Raw genomic sequence first — 26,641 nt, forward strand, 5'->3', positions numbered from 1 at the left:
CGTTCCTCCAGCTCCACACTGTGTTATCCCCAATCTCTGACCTGCTTTTGTAGACACAGTATTATTTTGTGTAATCTAGTTAAGTTTCTGGTCAATGGTAAACCCTAGGATGTTGATGATGGGATGTAACATCAATGAACATCAAGTAGAGATGGTTAGATTCTGACTTGTTGGTGAGACGGCCATTGTCTGGCACCAATGCAGTGCAAATGCTACTTAGTAGCCCACACCTGGTTCTGCATTCCTAGTCCAGTAGACATTACCGCTGCATTGCTGCCAGTAACAATTAGCCTCTAACAACAACACACATTTCACTTAGAAAATAGAAGCAGGAATATGCCACTCAACGTTTTGAGCCTGCTTTGCCATTCATTATGATCATGGCTGACCATCCAACTCAATAACCTGAATATGATCTGTCCGGTGTAAAGTGCTTCCCTGATTCCTACTGACATCAGTTTAATAGGCTCCATAATTTTGTTTTTGTTTGTTACCCCACACTACTGCTATACAGCAGCAATGCTTATCTTCCCCCTCAGCGCCTGTGTTGTGTGTGTGTAAGTGCAGGGATTCAGTGAAGACAGCATTTGTGCAAATAATTTTATTCAATATTTCCACCACCAGGAAAAACACTCATGTGACCAGGCAACCAGTAACAAGCAAGGCCTGGTAGAGGCAATGCTTACGTGATAAAAGTGAACGGGGAAGGTAGGGATTAAATCAAAATAAAGTTGGAGGGGGAAATAAAGCACTCCACCCCTTGCGGTGCCCACCTCTCCCTAAAGGCATCAAGAGCATTGGTGGACACCGCAGGCTCCCTCTCCAAGGACACCTAGACTTGAGCATAGCCATAGAAGAGGGACTGACGGTTGGCTGAAGCTCCATAATTCTGTGCTGAGTTAAATGTTATCATGAGACAAGGACACTCATTCTAACAATGATTTAATAAGGCCTAGAGCCAAGTGGTCCTGGCAAATCCTATGCTGAGAATTGATGAGCCAATTATTGATAAGTAACTTCCTTCACTTTGATTGCAGGTTTACTGATGGCAGTTGGTTTTGTCCTCCTCTTTGTGAATATGCCATTTTTGCACAATTTTCCACTTTTTTGAGTAGATGGAAACATTGCAGTTGTCGTGGAGTAATATGGTTAAGAACATTTCTAGTTTTGGAGAACAAGTCTTCAGCACTGCAGCCAGAGGTTTGTCATTTTTGTCACGTTATTGGATCCATTTCACTCTACCTTTTCTTGCTAAGGTTAGAGGGTATCAAGCTGGCAAAGGTGACGCTGGGGAGGCCATGACGGATCATCTACCTGGCACCACTGACAAAAATGCCTACAAATTCTTCAGTGTTGTCTTTTTCCCTGAGGTGCTGAGCTCCTCCATTCAATTGATGTGGAGGTGGTGGGTTGGGTGGGGGTGGTAGTGTATGTTCATTTTAGCTGTCTAAATGCCCACCACCAGACATGATAGTAAGTAGCAGAACTGTAGAGCTTTGATCCAATTTGTTGTGAGATCCCTTAGTTTTGTCTGAAGTACATAGTCCAGTGTTGTAACTTCATCAGGTTGACATCTCATTTTTGGTATTCCTGGTGCTGCTTATGTGTATTCCTGGTGCTGCTCATGTGATGCTCTGCTATTCTCTTCATTGAATCTGAGTTGATCCCATGGCTTGTTAGTAATGCTAGAATGAAGGATATTATAGACTATGAGGTTAGAGGTTGTAGTAGAATACAGTTTTGTTACTTCTGATGGCTATAGTGATGCTGAAGCATGGTGATAGTGTCACAGCTCACTGTAGAGGGTATCTTCAATATGAAAATTGGACTTAGATTCTACAAGTGTGTTGTGGCAGTCACTCCTATCAACAATGTCTAGACAGCTGAATTTGTGTTAGATTGGTTTGTAGAATGAAGTGAAATAAGTCATCCCCTCTCGTTGGTTCTATCCTCAAGTGTCTCAATTCCCGTCTGGCAAATAAGTCGTTCAGCATTCTGCCAGCTTTCTCAGTAGTTTTGCGATCAAGCCGCACCTTTAAATGGACATGGAAGTCCATTCGAGTAAATTTTGTCCTTTTATTGTATTCCCTAGTTTTTCCAAGTGGCACTCAGCATACAGAAGTATTGTGAAAAAACCAAAAGATCTGCGGATGCTGTAAATCAGGAACAAAAACAAAGCTGCTGGAGCAGGTCTGGCAGCATCTGTGAAGGAAAAGACAGAGTTAACGTTTTGGGTCCAGTGACCCTTCCTCAGAACTGATGGTGGCTGAGAAAACGCCAGTTTATATGCAGAAAATAGGGAGGTTTTCCCAGCCACCATCAGTTCTGAGGAAGGGTCACCAGACCCGAAACGTTAACTATGTCTTTTCCTTCTCAGATGCTGCCAGAACTGCTGATCTTTGTTATTTTGCTTTTTCTCCTACATTGTTTGACTTCGCAATGTTGAATAATCTAACATGTTTGTTTGGTGGTGATATGTTATTCACAAAGGGGCAGAGTTATAATGTTTTAATGTATTTTTGAAGGAATGTATGATTGGTGATGCATTAAGTAATGGCATCTGCTATTTTAAAACTATCAGCTATTTTAGAAATTGGATTACAAAATAGTTCCATGAAAATTGCACTGTAATCCAGCAGTTTAACCTACAGCAGATGAACTGCCCAAGTGGCCCAGTGGCTCAGTGGTTAGCACTGCTGCCTCACAGTTAGAGAACCCAGGTTCAATTCCAGCCGTGGCTGACTTCTGTATGGAGTTTGCACATTCTCCCTGTGTCTGCGTGAATTTCCTCTGGGTGCTCCGGTTTCCTCCCACTGTCCAAAGATGTGTAGGTTAGGTGGATTGGCCATGCTAAATCACCCGTAGTGTTCAGGGATGTGTAGATTAGGTGGGTTATAGGGGGATGGGTATGGGTGGATGCTCTGAAGGTCAGTGTGGACTTGTTGGGCTGAAGGGCCTGTTCCCACACTATAGGGATTCTATGATGACGTAGAGTATAAATTATCCCTATGGTCGACAGTGTGGGTATGAAGTTGTTTTTGTTGAAGCAGCACATCTAGAATTTTATGCTTTAGCATTTATTTATGCATTTTATATTTTTCTGAGTAGTGGATAGGAATTGCAGGTAAATTCCCCTGTACAAGAAATGTCAGTTCAGTTTTTGAAAACTGTACTACAGCATGGAATTCTTTAGATTGCTGTTCAGCTATTGAGCAATCTATTTGTTCAAATGTTTCCTTGTAACACTATTTGTATAAGCTAAAAAAAATTCAGTCTTGCTCATTTTGAAATGACCAACTCTGCATTTGTAAGAAGTAATATTGTTCTTTTTGATGGTAAGTCTCACTTCCAACATTTAACCTATAATGACAAGTTCTTGCATTGAATGTGAGGCAAATGTGTTTTTGTATCAATGGCAGTGTCTTCTAAAAATCATTAAGTCAGTACTTGAAAACTAAATACCTGCAGAAAGGTTTGTTGATGTGCAATGGCTAACACAGTGTGGATGAGGTATTTTTGGAAACAAGCAGGTAGCTTATTCAATATATTACAACGTAGATTGTGCCAATGCTCAGTTAAAGGCAACCATATCCCATAAAACTTCATTCCAAGTCGTATACTTTCTTGCAGCCAATTAAAGATCATTTTTAGTGACCACCAAGCTATAAGTACAGGCATTGGTAGAAATATGGGGTGTTATGACTAATTAAGGAGGGATAGAATCGTTGCCCTGTTTTCCCACTCCTTGTTTGTCTGCAACAGATTTTTGATGTTGGATTTCCTATTCAGAATATACTCGTCTGTGTACAGTACTGTTTAAAAACAAGCCAAACAGGTATTCATGAGTTAAATACAAGTTGGCTTTATTGTTAAAACTGACTCAGGTTAAAGTATTAAAAAATGTACAACAGTTTCCTATTTCCTACTAATATGCACATTCCCCAAGCTTGCAAAAAGAAACATAACTTTACAGAATATCAGATGTTAAACTTAGCCATGTGAGATATGGATAAAAGGTGAAGTCGAAAAGTAAAGATCCACTGATTATATCCAGATGTTTTAGTTCTTCTTGAAGTGGTTACTTTGCAATAGTGGTTTGTAAACCTGTTCTCCTGGAATCACTGTTGCTTGGTTATAGACTCAAAGAGTTGCACAGCACAGTAACGTACCCTTTGGTCCAACCAATCCATGCTGATCATAATCCCAGGCTAAATTAGTCTCATCTGCCTGCGTTTGGTCCATATCCGTCCAAACATTTCTTATTCATGTACTTATCCAAATGTCTTTTCAATATTGTAACTGTACCTGCATCCACCAGCTCCTCTGGAAGTTCATTCCACACATGAACTATTCTCTGTGTAAAAGAAAATTGCTCGTCATGACTTTTTAAAATCTTTCTCCTCTCAGCTCAAAATATGTCCCCTAGTCTTGAAATCCCCCACCCTAAGGAAAATACACCTGCCAGGCAGAGGGTTGGCCCACTCAAGGACAGGGAAGGGAATTTATGTGTGGAGCCGGAGGAAATGGGCGAGGTATTAAATGAGTACTTTGCGTCAGTATTCACCATAGAGAAGGACTTGGTGGATGATGAGTCTGGGGAAGGTCATGTTGAGATCAAAAGGGAGGAGGTATTGGGGGTCTTGAGAAACATTAAGGTAGACAAGTCCCCAGGGCCTGATGGGATTTACCCCAAAATACAGAGAGAGGCAAGGGAGGAAATTGCTGGGGCCTTGAGGGAAATCTTTGTATCCTCACTGGCTACAGGGGAGGTCCCAGAGGACTGGAGAATAGCCAATGTTGTTCCATTGTTTAAGAAAAGTGGCAAGGATAATCCAGCTAATTACAGGCTGGTGAGCCTTACGTCAGTGGTAGGGAAATTATTGGAGAGGATTCTTTTGAGACAGGATTTACTCCCACCTGGAAATCAATGGGCGTATTAGCGAGAGGCAGCACGGTTTTCTGAAGGGGAAGTCATGGCTCACTAGCTTGATTGAGTTTTTTGAGGAAGTGATGAAGATGATCGATGAGGGTAGGGCAGTAGATGTTGTCTACATGGACTTCAGTAAGGCCTTTGACAAGGTCCCTCATGGCAGGCTGATATAGGAGGTAAAGTCGCATGGGGTCAGAGGTGAGCTTGCAAGATGGATAAAAGACTGGCTCAGTCATAGAAGACAGAGGGTAGCAGTGGAAGAGTGCGTTTCTGAATGGAGGGCTGTGAATAGTGGCGTTCCTCAAGGATCAGTGTTGGGACCTTTGCTGTTTGTAATGTATATAAATGATTTGGAGGAGAATGTAACTGGCCTGATTAGTAAATTTGCCGATGACACAAAGGTTGGTGGAATTGAGGATAGCGATAAGGACCACCAAAGGATACAGCAGGATATAGATCGGTTGGCGACTTGGGCAGAGAGACGGCAGATGGAGTTTAATCTGGAAAAATGTGAGGTAATGCATTTTGGAAGGTCTAATCCAGATGGAAAATATACAGTAAATGGCAGAACCCTTCAGAGTACTGATAGGCAGAGGGATCTGGGTGTACAGGTACACAGATCACTAAAAGTGTCAATGCAGGTGAAAAAGGTAGTCAACAAGGCATACAGCATGCTTGCCTTCATCGACCAGGCCACTGAGTTTAAACATCAACAGGTAACGTTGCAGCTTTATAGAACCTTAGTTAGGCCACATTTGGAATATTGTGTTCAATTCTGGTTGCCACACTACCAGAAGGTTTGGAGAGGGTTCAGAAAAGATTTACCAGGATGTTGCCTGGTGTGGAGGACATTCTCCATGAGGAGAGGTTGGAGAAACTTGGGTTGTTCTCACTGGAACGATGGAGGTGAGGGAGGACCTGATAGAGGTCTACAAGATTTTGAAGGGCATGGACAGACTGGACAGTCTGAAGCTTTTTCCCAGGGTTGAAGAGTCAGTTACTAGGGGCCATGGATTTAAGGTGTGAGGGGCAAGGTTTAAAGGTGATGTACGAGGCAAGTATTTTACATAGAGGGTTGTGGGTGCCTGGAACTTGCTGCCGGGGGAGGTAGTGGAAGCAGGTACTGGAGTGACTTTTAAAGGGTGTCTTGACAAATATATGAATAGGATGGGAAAGAGGGATATGGTCTCCAGAAGGGTAGGGGGTTTCAGTTGTGACAGGCAGCATGTCGGTGCAGGCTTGAAGGGCTGAAGGGCCTGCTCCAGTACCGTAATTTTCTTTGTTCTTTGTTATTCACCTTATTTAGACCCCTCATGATTTTATAAACCTTAACCTCCTACACTCCAGTTAAAACTGTTCCAGCCTATCCAGGTTGAAATTTTCCTTTAACATTCTCTATCTGCAAAGAATTTTTTCTGGCTGATTTTCAATTCACAGCCAGGGCTCACAGCTTTCATAGAGGTCTCGAAGAAAGTTAGGGGAAGAGAGCTCAAGCAGTCATCCCTGCTGCTCTTTATGAATGTCTGCAGTTTAAATATAGCATTCACATGTCTATTTTATATAAACATTAACATACTGTATTTGCAACAGAGAAAGACAATGTCTATCTCAAAATCAGTGAGAGTGACCGTGAAATATTTGAACAAATTAGCAATGAGAGGAGAAGACATTAGCAGGCTTGAAAGTAGATAAATGCCAGGGCCAGATGTGATCTTTCAAGACTGCTGTGGGAAGCAAGGGAAAAGATTTCAGGAGTTCTGACATTAATTTTTAAATCCTGTCTGGCCACAGGAGGGGATCCAGAGGACTGATATGATTGTTCGAGAAGGATGATAAGGATAAACTGGGAAACAACAGACATCTATGGTAGGGAAACTATTGTAAATGTTTCTAAGGGACAGAATTAATCCCCACTTGGAGAGGCAAGGATTAATGAAGGATAGTCAGCATAGCTTTGTAACAAATTTGATGGATGTTTAATGACCAGCACAGACACGATAAATTCTATCATTCTGAGCTGAGTCACCTGATTTTCTTCATCTTGATTAACAAGAAGTCCAAAGCCATCAGGTGTGAATTTCAAAAGGAACATGGCTGGCTCATTACCAGGGGCTTATCTTTCAACATTATCCATTTAGCATAATTTTTAATTAATTTTACTTCCCCAACAATTTATTCCTCAATATTCCATCCTGCATCTTGATGATATAGAATAGAGTTATTCATCTCCAGGTCTGCTGTTATCTTGGTTGCAGGTCTGTAAACAAGGATGGAAGGTGACTTTGCGGGTGCAAATTAGTAGCTACTTCAAGTCAGTGCCCTTTGTTTAGCAAAAATACATGACCGCCTAACGTAATTATAAGTTAGGACTCATTATAAGTATGTCTTCATGACAGGTGTAAAGGATATCATTACATAATAGCATTTGGAACACTAAAAGTATTGTCACATGAACGTTCTAGTTGCATGGTGAGTTTGTATTTAAGTTCTCTTTAAAGTAACCACATTGTCTCAAGAACTTCAAAAATTGGCATAAACTGAAATGAGAATACAATCCCAAAATTTTAACTTAAGTTATTATGATGTTATGATCTGGAATGCACTTCCTGGAAGAGGTCTGCCAATTTATGTTGATACATTTAGGTTGCCATCCCACTTATCTCAAATATAGAATAAAGGAGAGGCAGTCGTGCAATGGTATTATCACTAGACTATTAATCCAGCAACTCAGCTAATATATTGAGGATTTGGGTTTGAATCCTGCCACAACACATGGTAGAATTTGAATTCAATAAAAGAAATCTGGAATTATAAATCTACCGATGACCATGAAATCATTGCTGGTTGTCGGAAAGACCCATCTGTCCTTAAAGGGAGGAAATCTGCCATTCTCACCTATTCTGGCCTGCATGTGACTCTGGAGCCACAGTAAGGCGGTTGACTCTCAACTGTCCCCTGAAATGGCCCAGCAAGTCATTCAGTAGTATTAATTACTACAAAGTCTCAACAAAGAAATTAAACTGAATGGACCACCTAGCATTAACCTAGGCATGAGAAAAGACAATGGCAGAAACAGTCCTGTCTATGCTGCAGAGTCCTCCTTACTTACATCTGGGGGCTAGTGTCAAAATTGGAAGAGCTGTCTCACAGACATGTCAAGCAACAGCCTGACATAGTCATATGCACAGAATCATACCTTACAGACAATGTTCCAGACACCACCATCACCATCCTTGGATATATCTCAACTCACTGGCAGGACCCATCCAGCAGAGGTGGAAGCATACTGGTTATAGAGTCAGGAGGGTGTTAGTCTGGGAGTCCTCAACATTGGCTGCACCCCCTTGAGGTCTCATGACTTTAGACTAAACATGAGCAAAGTAACCTCCTGCTGGTTATCATATACCATCCTCCTTTGGCTGATCAATCATATTGAACAACACTTGGAGGAAGCACTGAGGGTAGCAAGGGTGCAAAATATCCTTCGGGCAGGGGATTTCAATGTCCACCACCAAGATTGGCTTGGCAGCAGCACTATTGATCAAGCTGCACAAGTGCTAAAGGACATAGCTGCTAGTCTGGGTGTGTAGCAGTTGGTGAGGGAACCAACAAGAAGGAAAAATGTACTTGACCTCTTCCTTGCCAATCTGCAGATGCATCTGCAGTATTCATAAGAGTGACCACCGCACAGTCATTGTGGAGACCAAGTCCCACCTTCACATTGAGAATACCTTCCACCGTGTTGTGCAGCACTATCATTGTGCTGCATGGGACAGACTTAGAACAGATCTGGCAACTTGACTGGACATCCATTAAGAGCTACGAGCAAGCAACAGCAGCAGAATGGTACAACAGCAAAATCTGCATCCTCATGGCCCGGCATATCCCCGACTCAGCCAGCACTATCAAGCCAAGGGATCAACTCAAGTTCAATGGAGAGTGCAGGAGGGCATGCCAGGAGCAGTACCAGACATATCTAAAAATGAGGTGTCAACAGATCAGATCCAAGTTCTGCAGATCTGCCACATTTGGTCGTGAATGGTGATGGACAATTAAATAATGCACTGGAGGAGGAGGGTCCACAAATATTCTCCTCTTCAATGATGGAAGAGCCCAGCATCAGTGCAAAAGATAAGGCTGAAGTGTTCACAGCAATCTTCAACCAGAAGTGTCAAGTAGATGATCCATCTCGGTTTCCTCCAGTAGTCCCCAGTGTCACAGATATCAATCTTTAGCCAATTTGATTCACTCGGCGCAGTGTCAAGAAATGGTTGAAGGCAACGGATTCTGCGAAGGCAATGGGCCCTGACAACATTCCGGCAATAAACTGCTCCAGAACTTGCCGTTCCCCTAGCCAAGCTCTCCCAGTATGGTTACAACCCTGGAATCTACCTGACAATGTGGAAAATTGCGCAGGCATGTCCTATACACAAAAGAGCAGGACAAATCCAACCCAGCAAGTTAGCGCCTTATCATTTTACTCTCAATCATCAGTACATGATGGAAGGTGTCAACAACACTGCTATCAATCAGCATCTGCTCAGCAGTTACCTGCACACTGATGCCCAGTTTGGTTCCACCAGGTCCACTCAGCTCCTGACCTTATTAAAGCTTTTATTCAAAGATGGATGAAAGAGCTAAATTCCTGAGGTGAGAGTGACAGCCCTTGACATTATGGCTGTATTTGACTAAGTGTTCCATCAAGGAGCTCTAACAAATCAAGAATCAGTAGGTACCAAGGGGTAAACTGTCCTCAGGTTGGAGTCATACCTGGCACATAGGAAGAGGATTGTGGTGTTGGAGGTCAGTCATCTCAGCCTCAGGTCCTCTCTGCAGGAATTCTGCAGGGTGGTATCCTAGGCTCCACAATCTTCAGCTGCTTCATTAATTACCTCCCTTCGAGCATAAGGTCAGAAGTGGGAATGTTGCCAATGGTTGCACAGTGTTCAGCACTGTTCACTACTCCTCAGATATTCAAATAGTTTATGTTTAAATGCAACAAGATCTGGATAGTATCCAGGCTACAGAAGTGACCACAGGTAATGACCATCTCCAATACGAAATAATCTATCCATCGCCCCTGGATGTTCAATGGTGTTATCATCACTGAATCCCTCACGGTCAACATCCTTGAGTTTACCATTGACTAGAATTTAACTGGACTCGCCGCTTAAACAGAGTAGCTACCACATCAGGTCAGAAGTTTGGAACACTGTGGCAAGTAGCTCACCTCCTGACTCCCCAAAGCCTGTCTACCATCTACAAGGCACAAGTCAGGAGTGTGATGGAATACTTCGCACTTGGCTGGATGGGTGCAACTCCAACAAAACTCAAGAAGATTGAAACCATTCAGGATAAAGCAGCCAGCTTATTTGGCACCACATCCACAAACATACACTCCCTCCACCACAGACACTAATTTGATTTGATTCAATTCGATTCGATTCGATCCAATTCAATTCAACTGCAGAAAATCACCAAAGATCCAGGAACTCGCCAGAGATCCTTAGACAGCACCTTCTAAATCCATGAACACGTCTGCCTAAAAGGAAAAGAGCAGCAGATACATGGGGATACCACCACCTGCAATTTCCCTTCCAAGCCCCTGACCATCCTGACTTGGAAATATATTGCTATTCCTTCACTGTTGCTGGGTCAAGATCCTGGAATTCCCTCCCTAACAGCATTGTGGGTCAACCCAGGCCACATGAACTGCAGCAGTTCAAGAAGGCAGCTCACCACAACCTACTGAACTGCAACTAGGGACGGGCATTAAATGCTGGCCAGGCAGCGATGTCCACATCTCACCAATAAATAAAAAAAAACTACTTTATTCTCCCATTTGCCTGTTTTATTTTACCTCATTATTTACATGTTGACAAAAAAGGTTGCTCTGATTAACCAACAACCAGTCTTTGTTCTGCTCCAATGTCATCAATTGAATATGATAGCCTGGATGGGTGCAGCTCCAATGTTACTCATGATGCTGAATATCAGTGACAGTGACAGCAGTGTGCATCAAATTACAAGATGATCCACAGCAACCTCTCAAGCTTCCTTCAATAGCACCTTCAAAACCCACAACTGGTACCACTCAGAAGGGCAAAGGCAGAAGATACATTGCTGTGCCACTATCTGCAAGTTCCCCGCCAAGTCACACAACATCCTGACTCAGAATTATATTGTCATTGTTTCACTTTGGCCGGGTCAAAATCCTGGAACCCCCTTCTTAACTATTCATGGGGCACCCACTGCATGGATTGCAGTGATTCAAGACAGTGGCTCACCACCACCTACTCGGGGGTAATTAGGGATTGACAATGCAAGCCTAACCACTGGTGCCAAAGCCCCTGAAAAGATGAAAGGAAATGACTCTATATTACTTCAGAATGTATGCAGAGAGGCTTCCAGTAAGGACTCTGAGAAGAGCATGAATTTTTTTTTAAAGCCCATGGATGTATAAATATTTATATTCAAAACATTAATGAGCAAAAACTAATTGGACAGCCTGCCTTTACTAATTGCAGCAGAGATTATTTGAAGTCAAAATTGTGGGGAAGGTTTTCAAAACAAATATATGTTGGTTCTTGAATATTTGTTTGATAACTTGTAACACCTGTATGTTTTCAATCCCAAGAATGAAATGCTGAAAATTACTTCATTACTTAAAAATGTTGTTATACTTTAAATGAAAAACCTAAGCACCCACTTGCGAGTCATGCTATAGTGTCGTAAAATCTTTGTGTCACATTCACAGCCATGATATTAAAAATTTAACTGGACCACAGTACAGCCTATTTTATGTGTCAAATTATACTCAAAATTGCTCACATTGTCTCCATTATTAGCCCACAAAATAAACCGATCCACCAGTTTGAAATTGGGGTAGATTTTCAGTTTGTAACTCACATGTGATACTGATAGTTATAAAAACAGGTTTTTTTTTCATTTCCTCATTTGAAACTAATTGTAATTAAGCAGCTTCCAAATTGATATCCAGCCTTGAAGCCAGGTTTATGCTTGGGTGCTAGCTGAAGCTTCCCACCATCATCTCCAGTGTAAGAATGGGATTCAATAGACATGTACCTAATCTAATACACTAGGATACATATTAATCCTGGAATGAGAGAGAGGCAGCTACTATGGGTGAAAGTGGGTGGCTCAGCTATTACTGTTGGTGCAAGTGAGAGGTATCTTGAATGAGGGAACAGAGGACATACAGAGTTAGCGGTTATTGGAATTGGGATAGGTAAGAGTGAGTATGGAAAGATGTTATATGTGATAATGTAAGTGATATAGCGTGAGGACTTGCTGGGAGCAGAGAGAAGATGCTGGCACGTACTTTGGCAGAGTGCAGAAGTTCATTGACCTTCTTCCTACAGTACTTTGTTTTCCTTCAGATGGCTGACACTGCTTTAACCTGGATGGCAACCTTGGATCAGATGGTATGGATTGATGTTGTGGATCCACAGCTGGTCTTAGAGACAAAGTCATCCCACATCAGCACCATCCCTTCCAGCAGGACCTCCAGGACCCTGCCTACAAAGCAGGAAGCTGATTTCTCCTTGTGGCATGTCCAGAACAAATGTCAGGAACCATGCAGGGTAGCTCTGGACTGACTGCTATTGCGAGTGCACAACAGGCTTTTAATGGTGGAGTGGACGCAAGCGATGTAGATGGATTCTGGAATAACCGTTGAGTAGCGAGTCATTTTGGGAATGGCAGGTGGTAAGATGGGGGTGAAAATCAGACGTGAGATATGCCATAAGGATGCCATCAGTTGCTTAATTTCTATGCACTTGAATTCAACTTGCTCCCCTCGTTTTCTTACCCTGACACATTGCCTGAAATCTAACTCTTTGAAAAGCTTTATTATCATCTGATCTCATCTCCTTATGTGATTCTGCATCATATATTCTTTCATAGTGCTCTTGTCAAGCACCTCAGAAATTTTATTGAATCAAAGTTTGCTTTTCTTTTGAACTCTAATACTATGAGCTGAAACTTACCATTTTTTTGGGTAAGTCTGAGTTGGACTGAATTTTATGAAGCATTTATCATCATAAGGCCTAGCAAGTTCTCTCACCCTATTTTCCAAAACTCACCTCAATAATTACCCCTCTCAGGCCTTTAAGAAAAAACACCATGGCAACAGAAATGCTTACAACTTAAAAATTAAACTCTTTCAGACATTCTAAAAGCGCAAAAGCCATTTGTTCAAATTCAAAATTTCAAACTCTCAAACGATATTGAAATATATATAATTTGCACACTTTAGAACATGATTATAATAGTGACTATGTATTAGAAACATTTCATAAGCTGTAAAGCATTTTGAGATATCCAGTGGATGTCAATAGAGCTGTATAAATACAAGTATTTTTCCTTATGTAGGGATTCAAGTCTTTAAAAATACTATAATGGCCTGCATGAAGAAAAATGTGTTCTATTTTAGCATTATGCATCCCTGGAGACCAATGCTACCTTTTAAACCCTGCCTACACACACACAAACTATGCACACATCTGTGCAGCATTCAAGAATATGAGTGTTTTTGCAGCAGTTCTTCAGATGCCAAGACAAAGCAGGAGCTACACTAGACTCCTGTTTCCTGTTTCGTGCTGCTACCATTCTGCATTTCCCTCACCAAAACTACAAAGCTGCCTCCCTCACTCCCAGGTCTCCAGTTCAGTATTGTCTGCTTCATGTTCCATTAATTTTATTTTGCAACTTCATTGTACATTGTAGAAAAACAATCACAAAGATTTTACATCACAAAATATAATTTACTTAGTAGTTTTCTGTGATATATGAATTTCCAAGTTTGGCTACGATTTTAGTGATAACAACTACTTTGAATTCTAATGGCTCAGTACCACTTCTGGATTAATTCTTATGCTATTTCTGTACCTGACCACATACATCTGTTTTGTTTGGACCATTTACTTTCACTTGTGCAGATTTCTTTTAGGCTCAGATGTAATGTCATCCCAAAAGAGAGAAACCTACTCCAACCAAGCCCCTCCTCCCTATTCTCACTGAGACGTATGGAGCAGGCCACTGGCAGCTCTGAGCTCTGTGAATTCATTTGTTAAGTTTCTGTCACTTTGAAATCAGATAAGAGATTAATTCTGGGTGTGATTCAGATGATGGAAAGCTCACGTCATTTCGAATCTGAGATCTGGAAAGTATTAACTCTCAGGTTTCATTTTAATGTACAGGATGAACTGTCTACCTGATTGCTTTAGGATCTGGAAAGCCCATTTGTTTTCTTCACAGAATTTCTGATAAACTTCCTTTAGCCTGGCCCACTAAGCAGCTACTCCTTTTACAAGAGATTGCTGAGATGTACTTATTCAGGGAAATGCAGTGTTTTTAGGCACAGTTCTTTGGATAGGTCCAACAAAATGACTCTTGATCTTTCCACGGTGTGTGCTAAGTATGGCCTTTTACATTTGACTTTCCTCACTTATGGTCACCTCATAGATTCAGTTGCTGCTGTTCCTTAGCAGCTTTCATCTCTGCTTTATTTTTGGCCAGCATCCAGACAATTGGGTCCTGAAAACAATACCACTGTTGTCTAAGATTTGCTTCAATGCTTGCTGAACCATTTGATACTGAGCAAGATGTTCTTCTTTGCTTGACAGGATCACCTCCCCCCTCCCTCTTCTGTATCTTATGGATAACCACTTTTGCCATTTTGTCATTTGAATAGTTTTTGTTGGACCTTCATTTTCAAACATAATGGAACACACTTAGGAGTAAAGAATCGTGGCAGATCATTTAAGTGCTTAGCAATTTCTGAGTCAGTCTAATGTTCCACTGACACCTTAGAAATTGCACGGTTTGCACATAGTCTACTGAACAGAGGAATGCCATTAGTTAAAGGATAATGAGAGTTCTTCCACAGAAGTTAGTAACAGATAATTAAACTTCAGTCTAATGCAACTACATTTAAGAATATTAAACAAAGTGTCTGCTTTGAAAGGTATAAGAATGAATATGACTTTAAAAGGGCAAACTTCAAAAGACTGCCTATCAAAATTAGTTGATAAATATCAAGCAGTTGAAAATAAATAGAATATACTTAAAGTAATAAAAGAGTACATTACTAATAAGGTAATCTGAATAGACATTTTGTAAGAAATGTGAGTATATTAATGAAAACATACAAAATGCTTTGAGTGAAAATGATGGAAGAAACTCTGATGATAATTGGGGTTAGGTGGGAGTTTGGAGGACATATCATAATCCAATGTGACAGGCGACATGAGATTTTGAGTGGAAAGTGCCCAGGAGATCATTTTTAATTATTTTAACCATGTTCCTCAAAGGTTCTCTCAACATCAGTTTGCTGAACTTGTTTTATAGATACAACTTTCACTGTTATCCTTGTGAACTACTTTTAGGTCCCCATCTCTGAATCATTCAATTTCAAAATTTACATTTTTATCCTCAGATTTATCATGGTCTGCCTTTACAATCATTTTGCCTGCTATAAGTATAATATCTTGCTGATTTAATGTGAGTTTTTCTTCTTTCCTTCAACTAGATGAGATTCAGACAGCTTGGCAAGCTCAGGTGCTGGCAGGTAAAGCCAGAATCCAAGTTTAAAGATTCAGTCAGTTGTCTCTTTATATATGGTAATTGCGGAACTTCTGTCTCATGAAGAATTTCCCATGTGAGTTAACGTAATGCTAGGTTAAATGTAGAAGTCAGTAGATTCGTGTTGCCTTTGCACAAACTAGCATTTTGCTGGTGCAGTATTCATGCATCCGGGCAGCTTTAAATTAAGCCATTTTTATTTAACTACCGTAACCACTAACTTGTTAGAAACTGAAAGAACAAAATTAAAGGGGCAGATGAAATGGACATTCTGACTTACCACCTACTTACTGCACGAATCATAGCAATATGTAAATCGCAGGGACAAAGGCACCCACTGATCTCCTTCCTTAAAATGAAGAGTTACTCCTGTTATGCTGTTGCTAAATATGATTGGCTCAACCTGTGGCAAAGTGTGCAGATCCATCATTGAAGTACACCTCAAGATCACAACACTGGAATGGAAGAAGATCATCCTTGATTTTGAGGGACTGCTTAAGAAGAATGAAGAAAATTGTGGCAGTGTGGCCTAGCTGACTTACTGGTACCATGGTGGCTCCTAATTGTGAGAGATGGGGAGAAGGAAATATGCAGACTGCCTAAGAGATGCTGGCTAGCTTCTTTCAGCATGCCACTGCCACTTTCTTAGGTGCTGGATGTCATCACTTCTATGATCTGTGGGAGGACGGATTTCAGTAAACTAAATTAACTTCTTGTAAGCTTATCTACTTAATTCATCTTATTTCCAACATTCTAAAATCTACATGGCAGATATTTGGAGATAGCAAGAACTGTAGATGCTGCAAGTTACAGTCGATACAGTGTGGAGCTGGAGGAACACAGCAGGTCAGGCAGCATCAGAGGAGCAGAAAAGTCGACGTTTTGGATCAGGATCCTTCATCACGACTTGTCCCGAGTCCTGATGAAGGATCCTGACCCAAAACGTCGACTTTGCTGCTCCTCTGATGGCGCCTGACCTGCTGTGCTTCTCCAACTCCACATGGCCAGATATTTGAGCTTCCACTAAGGTTATAAAATATATTAGCATGGACTGTCTGGCTGTGAAGGCCCCACTACAATGTCCTGGGAGGTCACCATACTCTGCAAGGTAGACTAGAGTGGTAATTCTTTTAAGATGATTCCACAGGGACTAGGTGCAGACTCCTTCACACTCTTAGCCAAAGTGGTAAACTTGCTTGCCATGTCTTCCGATATCTCTCACAGCTGTCCATGTGAAACTGCAATTTTCCTCTCATGATTCGGTCTAAGAAGACCTAGAGCAAAGATACAAAGAAGATGTAGGATTTCACAGGAAAGCTCAACCATGGTCTGAAAAATGCAAGCTGAAGTCAGTTAGCTTGCTGTATGTAAGCCAGTGAAGGAATATAAGTAACATTCAAACATGCTGTTGGGTTTCTGCTGGGACAATGACCTTCTTGGTCTGTCAGCAATGACAGTGCCATTGAGTACTCTATCCTGTTCTGTTGTCTGCTGTTACGTGCTTTATCCTGCAAGGAAAATGTGTGAAAGAATATGTGTTGGAATGCTGAGTGGAGATTGTCTGCAATGTGAATGAGTATGAAATGTATAGCAAAAGCATGATCGAATAAAGTAAGGAGGTGTTTAATATAAAGGAAAATGTGTGTGACAGCATACAAGCAAGGAATGGTCTATTTGAGAAGGCAACGTGTTTTATTGTGTCCCTATGATTGTATGGTGTAGCAAGTTTTGAAGGGAATTGTTAAGAGGTTGTGCAAGGGGATGAGTGCCGTATTGTCAACTAGTAGTATGAGAGGTGGGGACAATGGGGTGTAGTCATCCTTGCTGCTTTTGAATGGCCAGTAAACTTCAATTTTTTATTGAAAACTGCTACTGCTAAATTATATTCGGGTCTGGCTGTTTGTGGCCTTGTGCTGATAATTGGGGCTGTAGTCAAAATTTTGCTCAAACTACAAAACAAACATATCCTCTGAACATTAACTTCAATTTAAAGCCAACATGTAAGAGTAAAGTTCAAAAACTACCACATAGTGCCAGATATAAGTACAACATTCAGATTTGAGCTTGCATCATAACCCTTTCTTTCCTCTATTCTAATAGGACAGATTAATAATTGAATGCCCAGCACCCAATAAGGGGAATAAAGTTTTGACTCTTCCTTTTATAAAGAATGCTTTATTCAAAAATGATATGCCAAATATATGTTTGTTTACTCATAGGAATGCAGCAGTATTTCTTACGGGGAGCAAAAACAGGATTGGACGTTTGTACAAAAAGGCCATCTATAAACAGTTTACCGATGGAACTTACTCAATCGAGGTTCCTAAACCTGACTGGCTTGGATTTCTTGGCCCACTGCTAAGGGCAGAGGTGGAAGATTTGATTGTTATTCACTTCAAAAACTTTGCATCACGTCCCTATTCTCTGCATCCTCATGGAGTCTTCTACAAGAAAGATTCGGAAGGTAACCTTACTGAGTAAAAGAAAGACTTACATTTACAAAAGTGCTTTATGGTTATTTAAGCACTTTTGAAATGTAAGAAATGAGACAATTTATGCACATCAAACTCCCCAACAGCAAGGTAATAATGACCAGATCATAGTTTTAATAATGTTGGTTAAGAGATAAATGCTGGCCAACATACCAAGGAGAATTATTCTTCAAATAGTGACATAGGACCTTTTACATCCAATTGAAAGAGCAATTGGGGCCTCATTCCTCCTGAAAGATGCCATCTTTAAACGTAACAGTACTCTGTCAATATTCTGTTTCAATCAGTGTTATATGCTTAAACATCTGGAGGGAAACTTAAACTAATGACCACCTGACAAAGCTGGAGATATTACCACTAGGCCTTGGTTAACACTCAAAAATGAAATGTCTGCAGCCTTATACCAGAGCTGCAGGATGCATTAACTTCCTAACCGACATAGTGGTGTTAGTAGCAGCAAATTCATTTTGGATTCTGAGGTCACTTTGAGTTAAGTTAAAAATAAATAATAAGAAGTGTAGTTTATTCAACAAAATTGCTCTGAACATTCCATTGGTAGCAATAATAACTATTTTGTATCAGAGACACTGGGCTATGACATTTTCCTTACATATCCTTATATCTATATACTTGTGTGGGCCCGTGAAAGAAGCTGTGCATGCCTGTAGTTCATTAGATTCTGGAGAACATTCCCCTTGGTGGGTATGACTTGGTAACTATTCCTAAGAAGTAAACACAAAATGAGCCGCAAACTAAATACATCTGGTTGTATGGTCAACTGGAAAAATTGTTGGGGGAAGGAATAGCCTTCATGATTGAAGTGATTTCATCCTTCTTGATAAGAAAGGGTATGACATGACATATGCAGGCAGTGAAAAATTTACGGGTTAAAGTTTGGTGAGGTTTGCTAACAGACATGTAAGTTACCTCCCGTCCAGTAGAGTTGAGATGAACAGCATGTGATTTCCATGTTGTTTGCTCATTTCAATGATTGTGCCATGCAACAAAACACACTGCAGACTGTCTGTAGGGACTAGCTACCCCGCATGTCTTTTAGGTATCCTTCGCCTCTTAGAGGGGAGGTGTACTCAAACCATTGTAGCTGGTTGAAATGTGTCAGAAAGTCTTTGCAGGAATGATGGGTAGCAGCCTAGAAACAGAGTATCCAATTTGTCCGGTGTAACAAGCAGGCCTTGTCTAGGAGATTGAGGAGCCAGGAAGCTGCAAAGGTGTACCATGAAAGCAAATGGGAGTAGGTGAAATTAATTCCCAGAATCTGCCATTAAGAACCTGGCTGCAGTCCCACAAAATGTTCAATGGTCTCATTTGAGTGATCAAAGTTAGTAACTGCATCTTCAAATGACATGTCCCTCTCATGCTTCTCAATATGTTACAGCCTCATCACTTGCCCAACAGTATTTAGGACTCATACCTAAAGTCCAGAAACTCCCCTTCACCCTTCAAGCTTTCCAATGCTGCTTCAATCCCACCTCTCACAGCTTCCATATACTCCAACTATTCAACTGTTGCAGACACATCTCATGAACACCTACACTTACTGACACTCTCTTCTCTCTTGAAGGTCAGGCGGCACATTATAGGTTGGAGCAACAGAAAACTGGTGAGGGGCATACATGTTTATGTTCTCTGAATCCTTCCTAGGAAATAGTGTTCTGCAGTCATGATAGCAGCATTCTGAGCTTGCATGACACCAGTCTGAACTTGCGTGGCAACAAGCATGGATCTCATGATCACAGTCTGAGTTTTCCATTGCAGCACTGAGACAGTGGCTGACATCAGTCTGTGCTACAGTGTGATTTAATACATCAACCAGCAGATGCTGAATCATGACTGGGTCTGTAAGTGTTGTCCTGGAGCTGGTAACTACTTCCATGTTGTTAAAGATAGTTTGCAAATTCTGCACAAAGCCCTTAGTCAGGGTGAAAGCAAAAACAGAAAAACAAATTTGAGTGGAAGGAAGTAGATAGAGGAATGCAGTTTTGTAACATCTGACCAAAATCACAAGATTAGATGAGACAAATTCAATTTGGGAAACCTTGTTGGCATGGTCAACCATGTTGGACCAGAGGGTCTGTTTCCATGCTATATGACTATGACTCCATCTATAACTGCTTCATGCTAGTTAAGTGATGTACAGTGCCAGTAGCTAAACTGGTTACTTCCACTGTCAAATGGTACTGCTTCCCCAGCAGAATTCTGTTGTTGATTGCAACTTTCATGATAAGGCAGCTCCAGCTGGCCAGGTGGAAATTCTTGAGTATCTGAAAGTAAAAAATGCTTTCATCTGGTTTGAGGGTAGTGGAATGGGATGGTAAAGAAGTGGTCCATTGTCACAATATCTGCAGCTTACACTTTATGATAGATGACAGGATGAGGTTTAAGTGGAATTTGAGAAGGGTTTTAAGACACGAACTGTCACTTTGAACGGTTTTGACATCACCAACTGCAATATTCTTAGTAACAGCCATTGTCACTAAGTGGAATAACATCTCCTCCAGTTCGTCCAATTAATGCAGTGTGCAGTTCTCCCTCTGATTATTGGCCACCTTATTTTGTAAGGAAAGGGGAAGAATGTCAGTGTGCATGTTACACTATTGTGGTGATACTTGTGGCTTTAAGAGGTGTGTTTTGTGCTGATTTATTTTAGAGAGAGATTGCGTGACAGGTGTGAGCAGTCTATGAGAAAATAAACAACTTGTGAAAATCTGAGTGTTTTTTCTTTAAAGTTGGAACAATAGAAGTAGCCTGAATGGGTATTGTTGAGCTTCTACAGAACCAAGGATTTTAGGTTTAGCTTTCAGTAGTTGCTACTGGGATCTTGAAGAGGTGGAAGCTATTCTTTGCCCTTCTCTCAGTTACAGCCAAAAGCTGGGGTGGGGGGTGGTGAATTCTCTGCCTGCTATGGAAGCTGCATGTGAGACATCTGTTTTCTGAATTTGCCTTTTTTCCAGGGGTGTGTTTATGGGATGTTACCATATTGGAACAGTTAATTAGTAATAGTTACTGCATCTATTATTCTGTTAAGTTTTTCAGTAGAGTTAAGTTATTCCAATTCCTTCTTCCTTTTGTTGTATTTTGAATATAGTGTTTGAATAAATTGTGTTTTGATTATGTTGAGTAGCTTGACCAATCAAATTGCATCGGGAACACAGTACCTCACAATTATCTTTAAAATAAGAAAACGTTGGAGTCTAGACTACCTTCTTATTATATTTTGAGGGCACCTGGCCTGGTCCATAACACTATGTTTGGGTGATGTGCCAGAAATAATCAAATATTTAGAGGTGTGTGAAAGCTGGATGTGAGTCTGATAACTTTGGAACACATGATGGAGTGAGTCCTGATTGCTGGTGAGTGAGTAATAGGCGTGAGGTGCATTGAGCAACATGAGAGGTTAGTGGAGTGGGGAGTTAGGAAGTAGCATTCATTGACCTTGATCAGCCATGTGAGATCTCTGAACTTTTACCAGCACTATTGCCAAGTGCTCAGCATCAGCCTTTCAAGTTGAATGCTCATAATCCTTTTTCCAGGTGTGCCTTGGGGCTCACCAGCCTCCTTCTGGTGTATGGTACCTTCGTTCCTGAAAACCGCCTGGTCTAGTGCTTCCTGCAACATGTTTGGGAACCCCTACCTTGACTGTACCTCTATTTGTCATACTTTCCCTTGCAGCCAAGTCTGCAACAGCTCCTGTGAACGAATGCAGCTGTCCTTTTAAAATGTCCTAGCTGCCTTTAAGAGGCTGAGGTGAACTATGAATCACGAATCACATAGACTATTGAATCTCCTGTTGAGAAAATGGCCAGCCAGCATCAAGCTGAATGCTGGACTGCACACTGGATATGAAGCTTGCTTGCAGTCTGCATCAACAGGAGTAGGCATGGCAAATTTATAAGTCCTGAGCCAGTAAAAAGATTTGGCTAATAATTCTTCTTACATATTTATCATTGCTAGAATTATCCTAGTTGTCCTGTTTGTTCACAATTAGATTTGTACTAATTAAATTTCTTAATCAGCTCAGTAAAAACCAGCTTTAAATTACAGATTAGATCTTGAGTTGCTCATAAAGATCAAATTTACTAGTTCCTGTCAATTAGTGTATAGAAACATGTGAAATAACTATAGTATAAATATTCAAATTTTGCTAGCTTTTTCTTGTACATGACAATCTGATAACAGCTTTTATTCAGAGGCATTCTTCACCTATATTTTGTACAACACATGGAAAAAAATTATAGAAAACCACTGCGTAAAATTCAGAGACCCTTCCTCATTTCTGTAGCAAAATCGTTGGCTTTCTTCTTTACTTCTGAGTCACAAGGGCATCTTTCATTTGTTCCCTTTTCCAACATTATTCCCATTACATGCTGATGTTGCTTTGCTTAGTGATTGAATGTGAATGCTTATAATACTTCTACTTCTCTGAAACTACTCAAAATCAGTATTATGCAATTTACCAGTGACTTGCTAATTTCTGAAAACTTGCTTATATACTCTAATTTTTAGATTAAATTCCTCCGAGATAGCGCATGTTACAATTTTTTAAAAAGCTGTTATTTTTTACAGGTGCTTTTTATCCTGATCGAACATCAGGTAAACATAAGGTGGATGATGCTGTTCCACCAGGAGGAAGCCACATCTATACATGGATAGTCAAGGAAGAGTATGCACCTACAGATGCTGACCCACCCTGTTTAACTTGGATTTACCATTCCCATGTAGATGCTCCAAAGGATATTTCCTCAGGTTTGATCGGAGGACTGTTAACATGTAAGAAAGGTACAGTACATCATGGGTTGTTCAACTGTTCCTGCACATTAAGTTCCAGGTCCCAAACTTTAATCTAGATTTAATGTCCTTTATCTTGACCAACAGTTCTGGTGTTAGAGTGTGATTGGACTTAGATGGGTCTTAGAACTGACTGCTGTTTAAATTTCACATTTCATAGTTCAGGGCTACAAAATAATGGTTAGAATGGTTGATTTTCCCTTACTTAACAGTTCTGATTTTCTATCAAGCAAGTCTGACGTACTTTCTCTCATTAAATCATGTGCCTAGTGTCATATATATGTACAGTACAGAAAAAGACCCTTTGGTCCAACTTGTCCATGCCGACCAGATATCCTAGATAAATTGAGTCCCATTTGCCAGCATTTGACCCATATTCCTCTAAACCGTTCCTACTCATAAACCCATCCAGATGCCTTTTAAATGTTGTAATTGTACCAACCACCACCACTTCCTTTGGCAGCTTAATCTATACATGCACCACTCTCTGTGTGAAAAATTTGCCCCTTAGGTCCCTTTCAAATCTCCCCCCCCACCTTAAACCTATATTCTCTGGTTTTTGACTCCCCTACCACAGGGAAAAGGCCTTGTCTATTTACCCTATCCATGTCCTTCATGATTTTATAAGCCTATATAAGGTCACCCCCTCAGCCTTCAACGCTCCAGGGAAAGTAGCCCTAGCCTATTCACCATGTTCCTATAGCTTAAAACCTCTAATCCTGACAACATTCTTGTAAATCTTTTCTGAGCCCTTTCTATATCAGGGTGACCAGAATTGATCACAGTATTCCAAAAGTGGCCAAAACTGTTAATTGCAGAAAAGCAGTGTCTTGTTGTTAACGCTTTTGCCTTCACATTGTTGACCCCCCGATCCTGTGGGGTTTCTTGTGTGTCTGCCTGTCCTAGCTTCAAAAAAAATGTATAACCATGATCCCAGAGAAAACTGACAGATTCTGAACTTGATCAGCCATATAAATATTGTGGCTACAAAGACAGGTCAACAGCATAAATGAAGCCTGATGGTGAATTGGCTACCTCTGTTACACCATGCCCTAATTTGGCCTTTGCAGTTTATATTAGTAAACCTTGTGTTAAGTTGTGTAGAATGACTTACTTTCAGATTAGGGGTGGCAAGGTGGCTCAGTGGTTAGCACTGCTGCCTCACAGCACCAGGAACCCGGGTTCGATTCCACCCTCAGACAACTGTCTGTGTGGAGTTTTCATGTTCTCCCTGTGTCTGCATGAGTTTCTTCCCACAGTCCAACAATGTGCAGGCTAGGTGGATTGGCCATGCTAAATTGCCCATAGTGTTCAGGGATGTGTAGATTAGGTGGGTTATAGGGGGATGGGTCTGGGTGGGATGCTGCAAGGGGTGGTGTGGACTTGTTGGGCCAAAGGGCCTGTTACCACACTGTAGGGATTCTATGATGATTAAACATGTCTTTCCTTTCTAGTTTTGTTAATGCTTTATTTATTGCTTTAAGAATTGTGTCATTTAGTTTTGGATGGATTTGTAGCTAAATAATGAAGTACATTGAAGGCTGAGATAGACAGACTTTTTAATCAGGAAGGACATCGAGGTTTACAGAGAAAGGCAGGAAAGTGGAGTTGATGATTACAACATTAGCCATAATCACATTAAACTTAATGGCCTGCCTCTGTTCCTACATCTTATGGAAAATATTTAATGATATTTTGAGTTGAATATCATACCTCTTCAGAACCCAAAAAAGAGACAGGTATAGACTCAAAGCATTAAGCCTGTGTTTGCACAGGTTCTGCTAGAGCTACTGCATTTTTCCAGCACTTCTTGTTTTTTTTTCTAAGTGGATTATGTGTTTGTATGTTAACAGAGGTCCTGACGATGGATCATAACCCCAGATCACTTACAGCCAAAAGATAATGTGGCTGTTGATTCAGTAACTGCCTGGAGAGAGAGAGGGATGGACCTTGGAGTGTCACATTTGATGATGTGTTAAGAAAAGATTCAATGGATGGACCTAAAAGGGAGAGTTGCACTGCAAACTGAATTGTAATCTCCTTGGAGTTATTATAGATAGTGAACATGATAGGAGAAAGGACAGTAATTTGGGTGAGAGACATGTTTTATGCCTTTCCTTTCAAGAAGATATGCAACATAAAGGTTCAGCTTTGATTTGTGCATGCTGTTAGAAGAAGGTATGTTAGAGAACCAAGGTAATCAAATGGTAAATCTGTGTACTAGCATAGGTTTGAGCGATAGTATGAATCATATCATAGAATCATAGAATCCCTACAGTGTGGAAACATCCCTGCACATCTTTTGACTTTGGGAGGAAACTGGAGCACCCAGAGGAAACAGAAGCAGACATGGGGAGAATGTGCAAACTCCACACTGTCGCCTGAGGCCCCATGTTGCCCCGTGCTGTGAAGGTCGCAGTCAAAGAGCCACCCACTAGCCACTCCTGCGTTGTAGGTAAAGGATGCGCTCATTCTGAATGCTAGAAGCCAGTTGGTTAGGAGGCATGGTGGCTCAGTGGTTAGCACTGCTGCCTCACAGCACCAGGGACCTGGGTTCGATTCCACCCTCAGGTGACTGTCTGTGTGGAATTTGCACATTCTACCCGTGCCTGCATGGGTTTGCTCCGGTTTCCTCCCACAGTCTAAAGATGTACAGGATAGGTGGGTTGGCCATGGTAAATTGCCTGTAGTGTTCAGGGATGTATAGATTAGGTGGGTTATACGGTGATGGGTCTGGGTGGGATGCTCTTAGGGTCAGTGTGGACTTGTTGGGCCGAAGGGCCTGTTTTCACATTGTAGGGATTCTATGAGGCCAGCCCATAGGAAAGAAGGATTCTGTTGCTCCAGGTGCTGCCAACCAGCCACTATCAAAAGGAAGCAGGATAAAAGCACTTCAACATATCTGGAAATCATCTGTTTCAGCAATCATTGCTCCATCATCTACTCTTCACAAGCAACTCACAGAGATTGATCTGTATATCTTTTTTTGGATTCAATTTGTATTTCTTATCTGTGTGTATGTGTATTTTATTTTTTCTTCTTGAGTTTAGTAATTATTAAACTCATTCTTTGTTAAGTCAAGAAAGCCTGGTTAAATTGTTTCCTTTTTAAAATATAAATTCATTTGGCCTTGGAGAAAGTTATCCACGAGGGGGGATATTCTTTGTAAATTAATCTTCCTGTGACTAACTGAGGTAGCAAGTGAATTAAAATATGGAGAGTCAGTTCATCCCTCTTCATCTGGGAGCTGAACAGTTTGGGGATATTTCGTCTGAAATGAATACATGAATAGAACAGGAATAGAGGGATACAGATCCTGTAAATGAAGTCAGTTTTAGTGGGGAAGGGCAAAATGTGTCGCTGCAGGTTTGGAGAGCTGAAGGACCTGTTCTTGTGCTGTGCTGTTCTTTGTTCTTTGAAACCATAATGACTGGAGGAACCTTTCACAGGACTAGGTCATAATATAAGTAAGCAGAATTTGATATTCTAAGTAAAGGGATACCTGTATTTTTAGCCATGTGAATGTACAAAATAGAAAGTTCCAAAAATTAGACTGAATTCCTTGTTTTACTTCAATGTTTACAGGAATTTTGGATGATGTGACACTGAACCGTAAAGATGTTGACCAGGATTTTGTCATGATGTTCAGCATTGTGGATGAAAATCTGAGTTGGTATTTAGATGATAATATAAATGAGTACTGCGATCTGCCAGCTGCAGTTGACAAAGATGATGAAGCTTTTCAGGAAAGCAATAAAATGCATTGTGAGTATTTTTACCTGATTTTTTTTTGACAAATTTATCATTT

The 26,641-nt window shown here is 40.9% G+C and overlaps 1 protein-coding gene across 2 annotated transcripts in view; it reads left to right on the forward strand.

The window, feature by feature from the left end:
• LOC109917838 (ferroxidase HEPHL1-like) overlaps positions 1-26,641 on the forward strand; it is a 266,721-nt gene that overhangs the window by 1,073 nt on the left and 239,007 nt on the right. For both annotated transcript variants that reach the window (XM_048598134.1, XM_048598135.1), the window contains exons 2-4: positions 17,755-17,999; positions 22,612-22,824; positions 26,419-26,598. In XM_048598134.1, coding sequence (XP_048454091.1) covers positions 17,755-17,999; positions 22,612-22,824; positions 26,419-26,598 — 638 coding nt within the window. The remainder of the gene's footprint in view (positions 1-17,754; positions 18,000-22,611; positions 22,825-26,418; positions 26,599-26,641) is intronic.

Source organism: Rhincodon typus, chromosome 6, assembly GCF_021869965.1.
Source record: "Rhincodon typus isolate 14 chromosome 6, sRhiTyp1.1, whole genome shotgun sequence".
NCBI lineage: Eukaryota > Metazoa > Chordata > Chondrichthyes > Orectolobiformes > Rhincodontidae > Rhincodon > Rhincodon typus.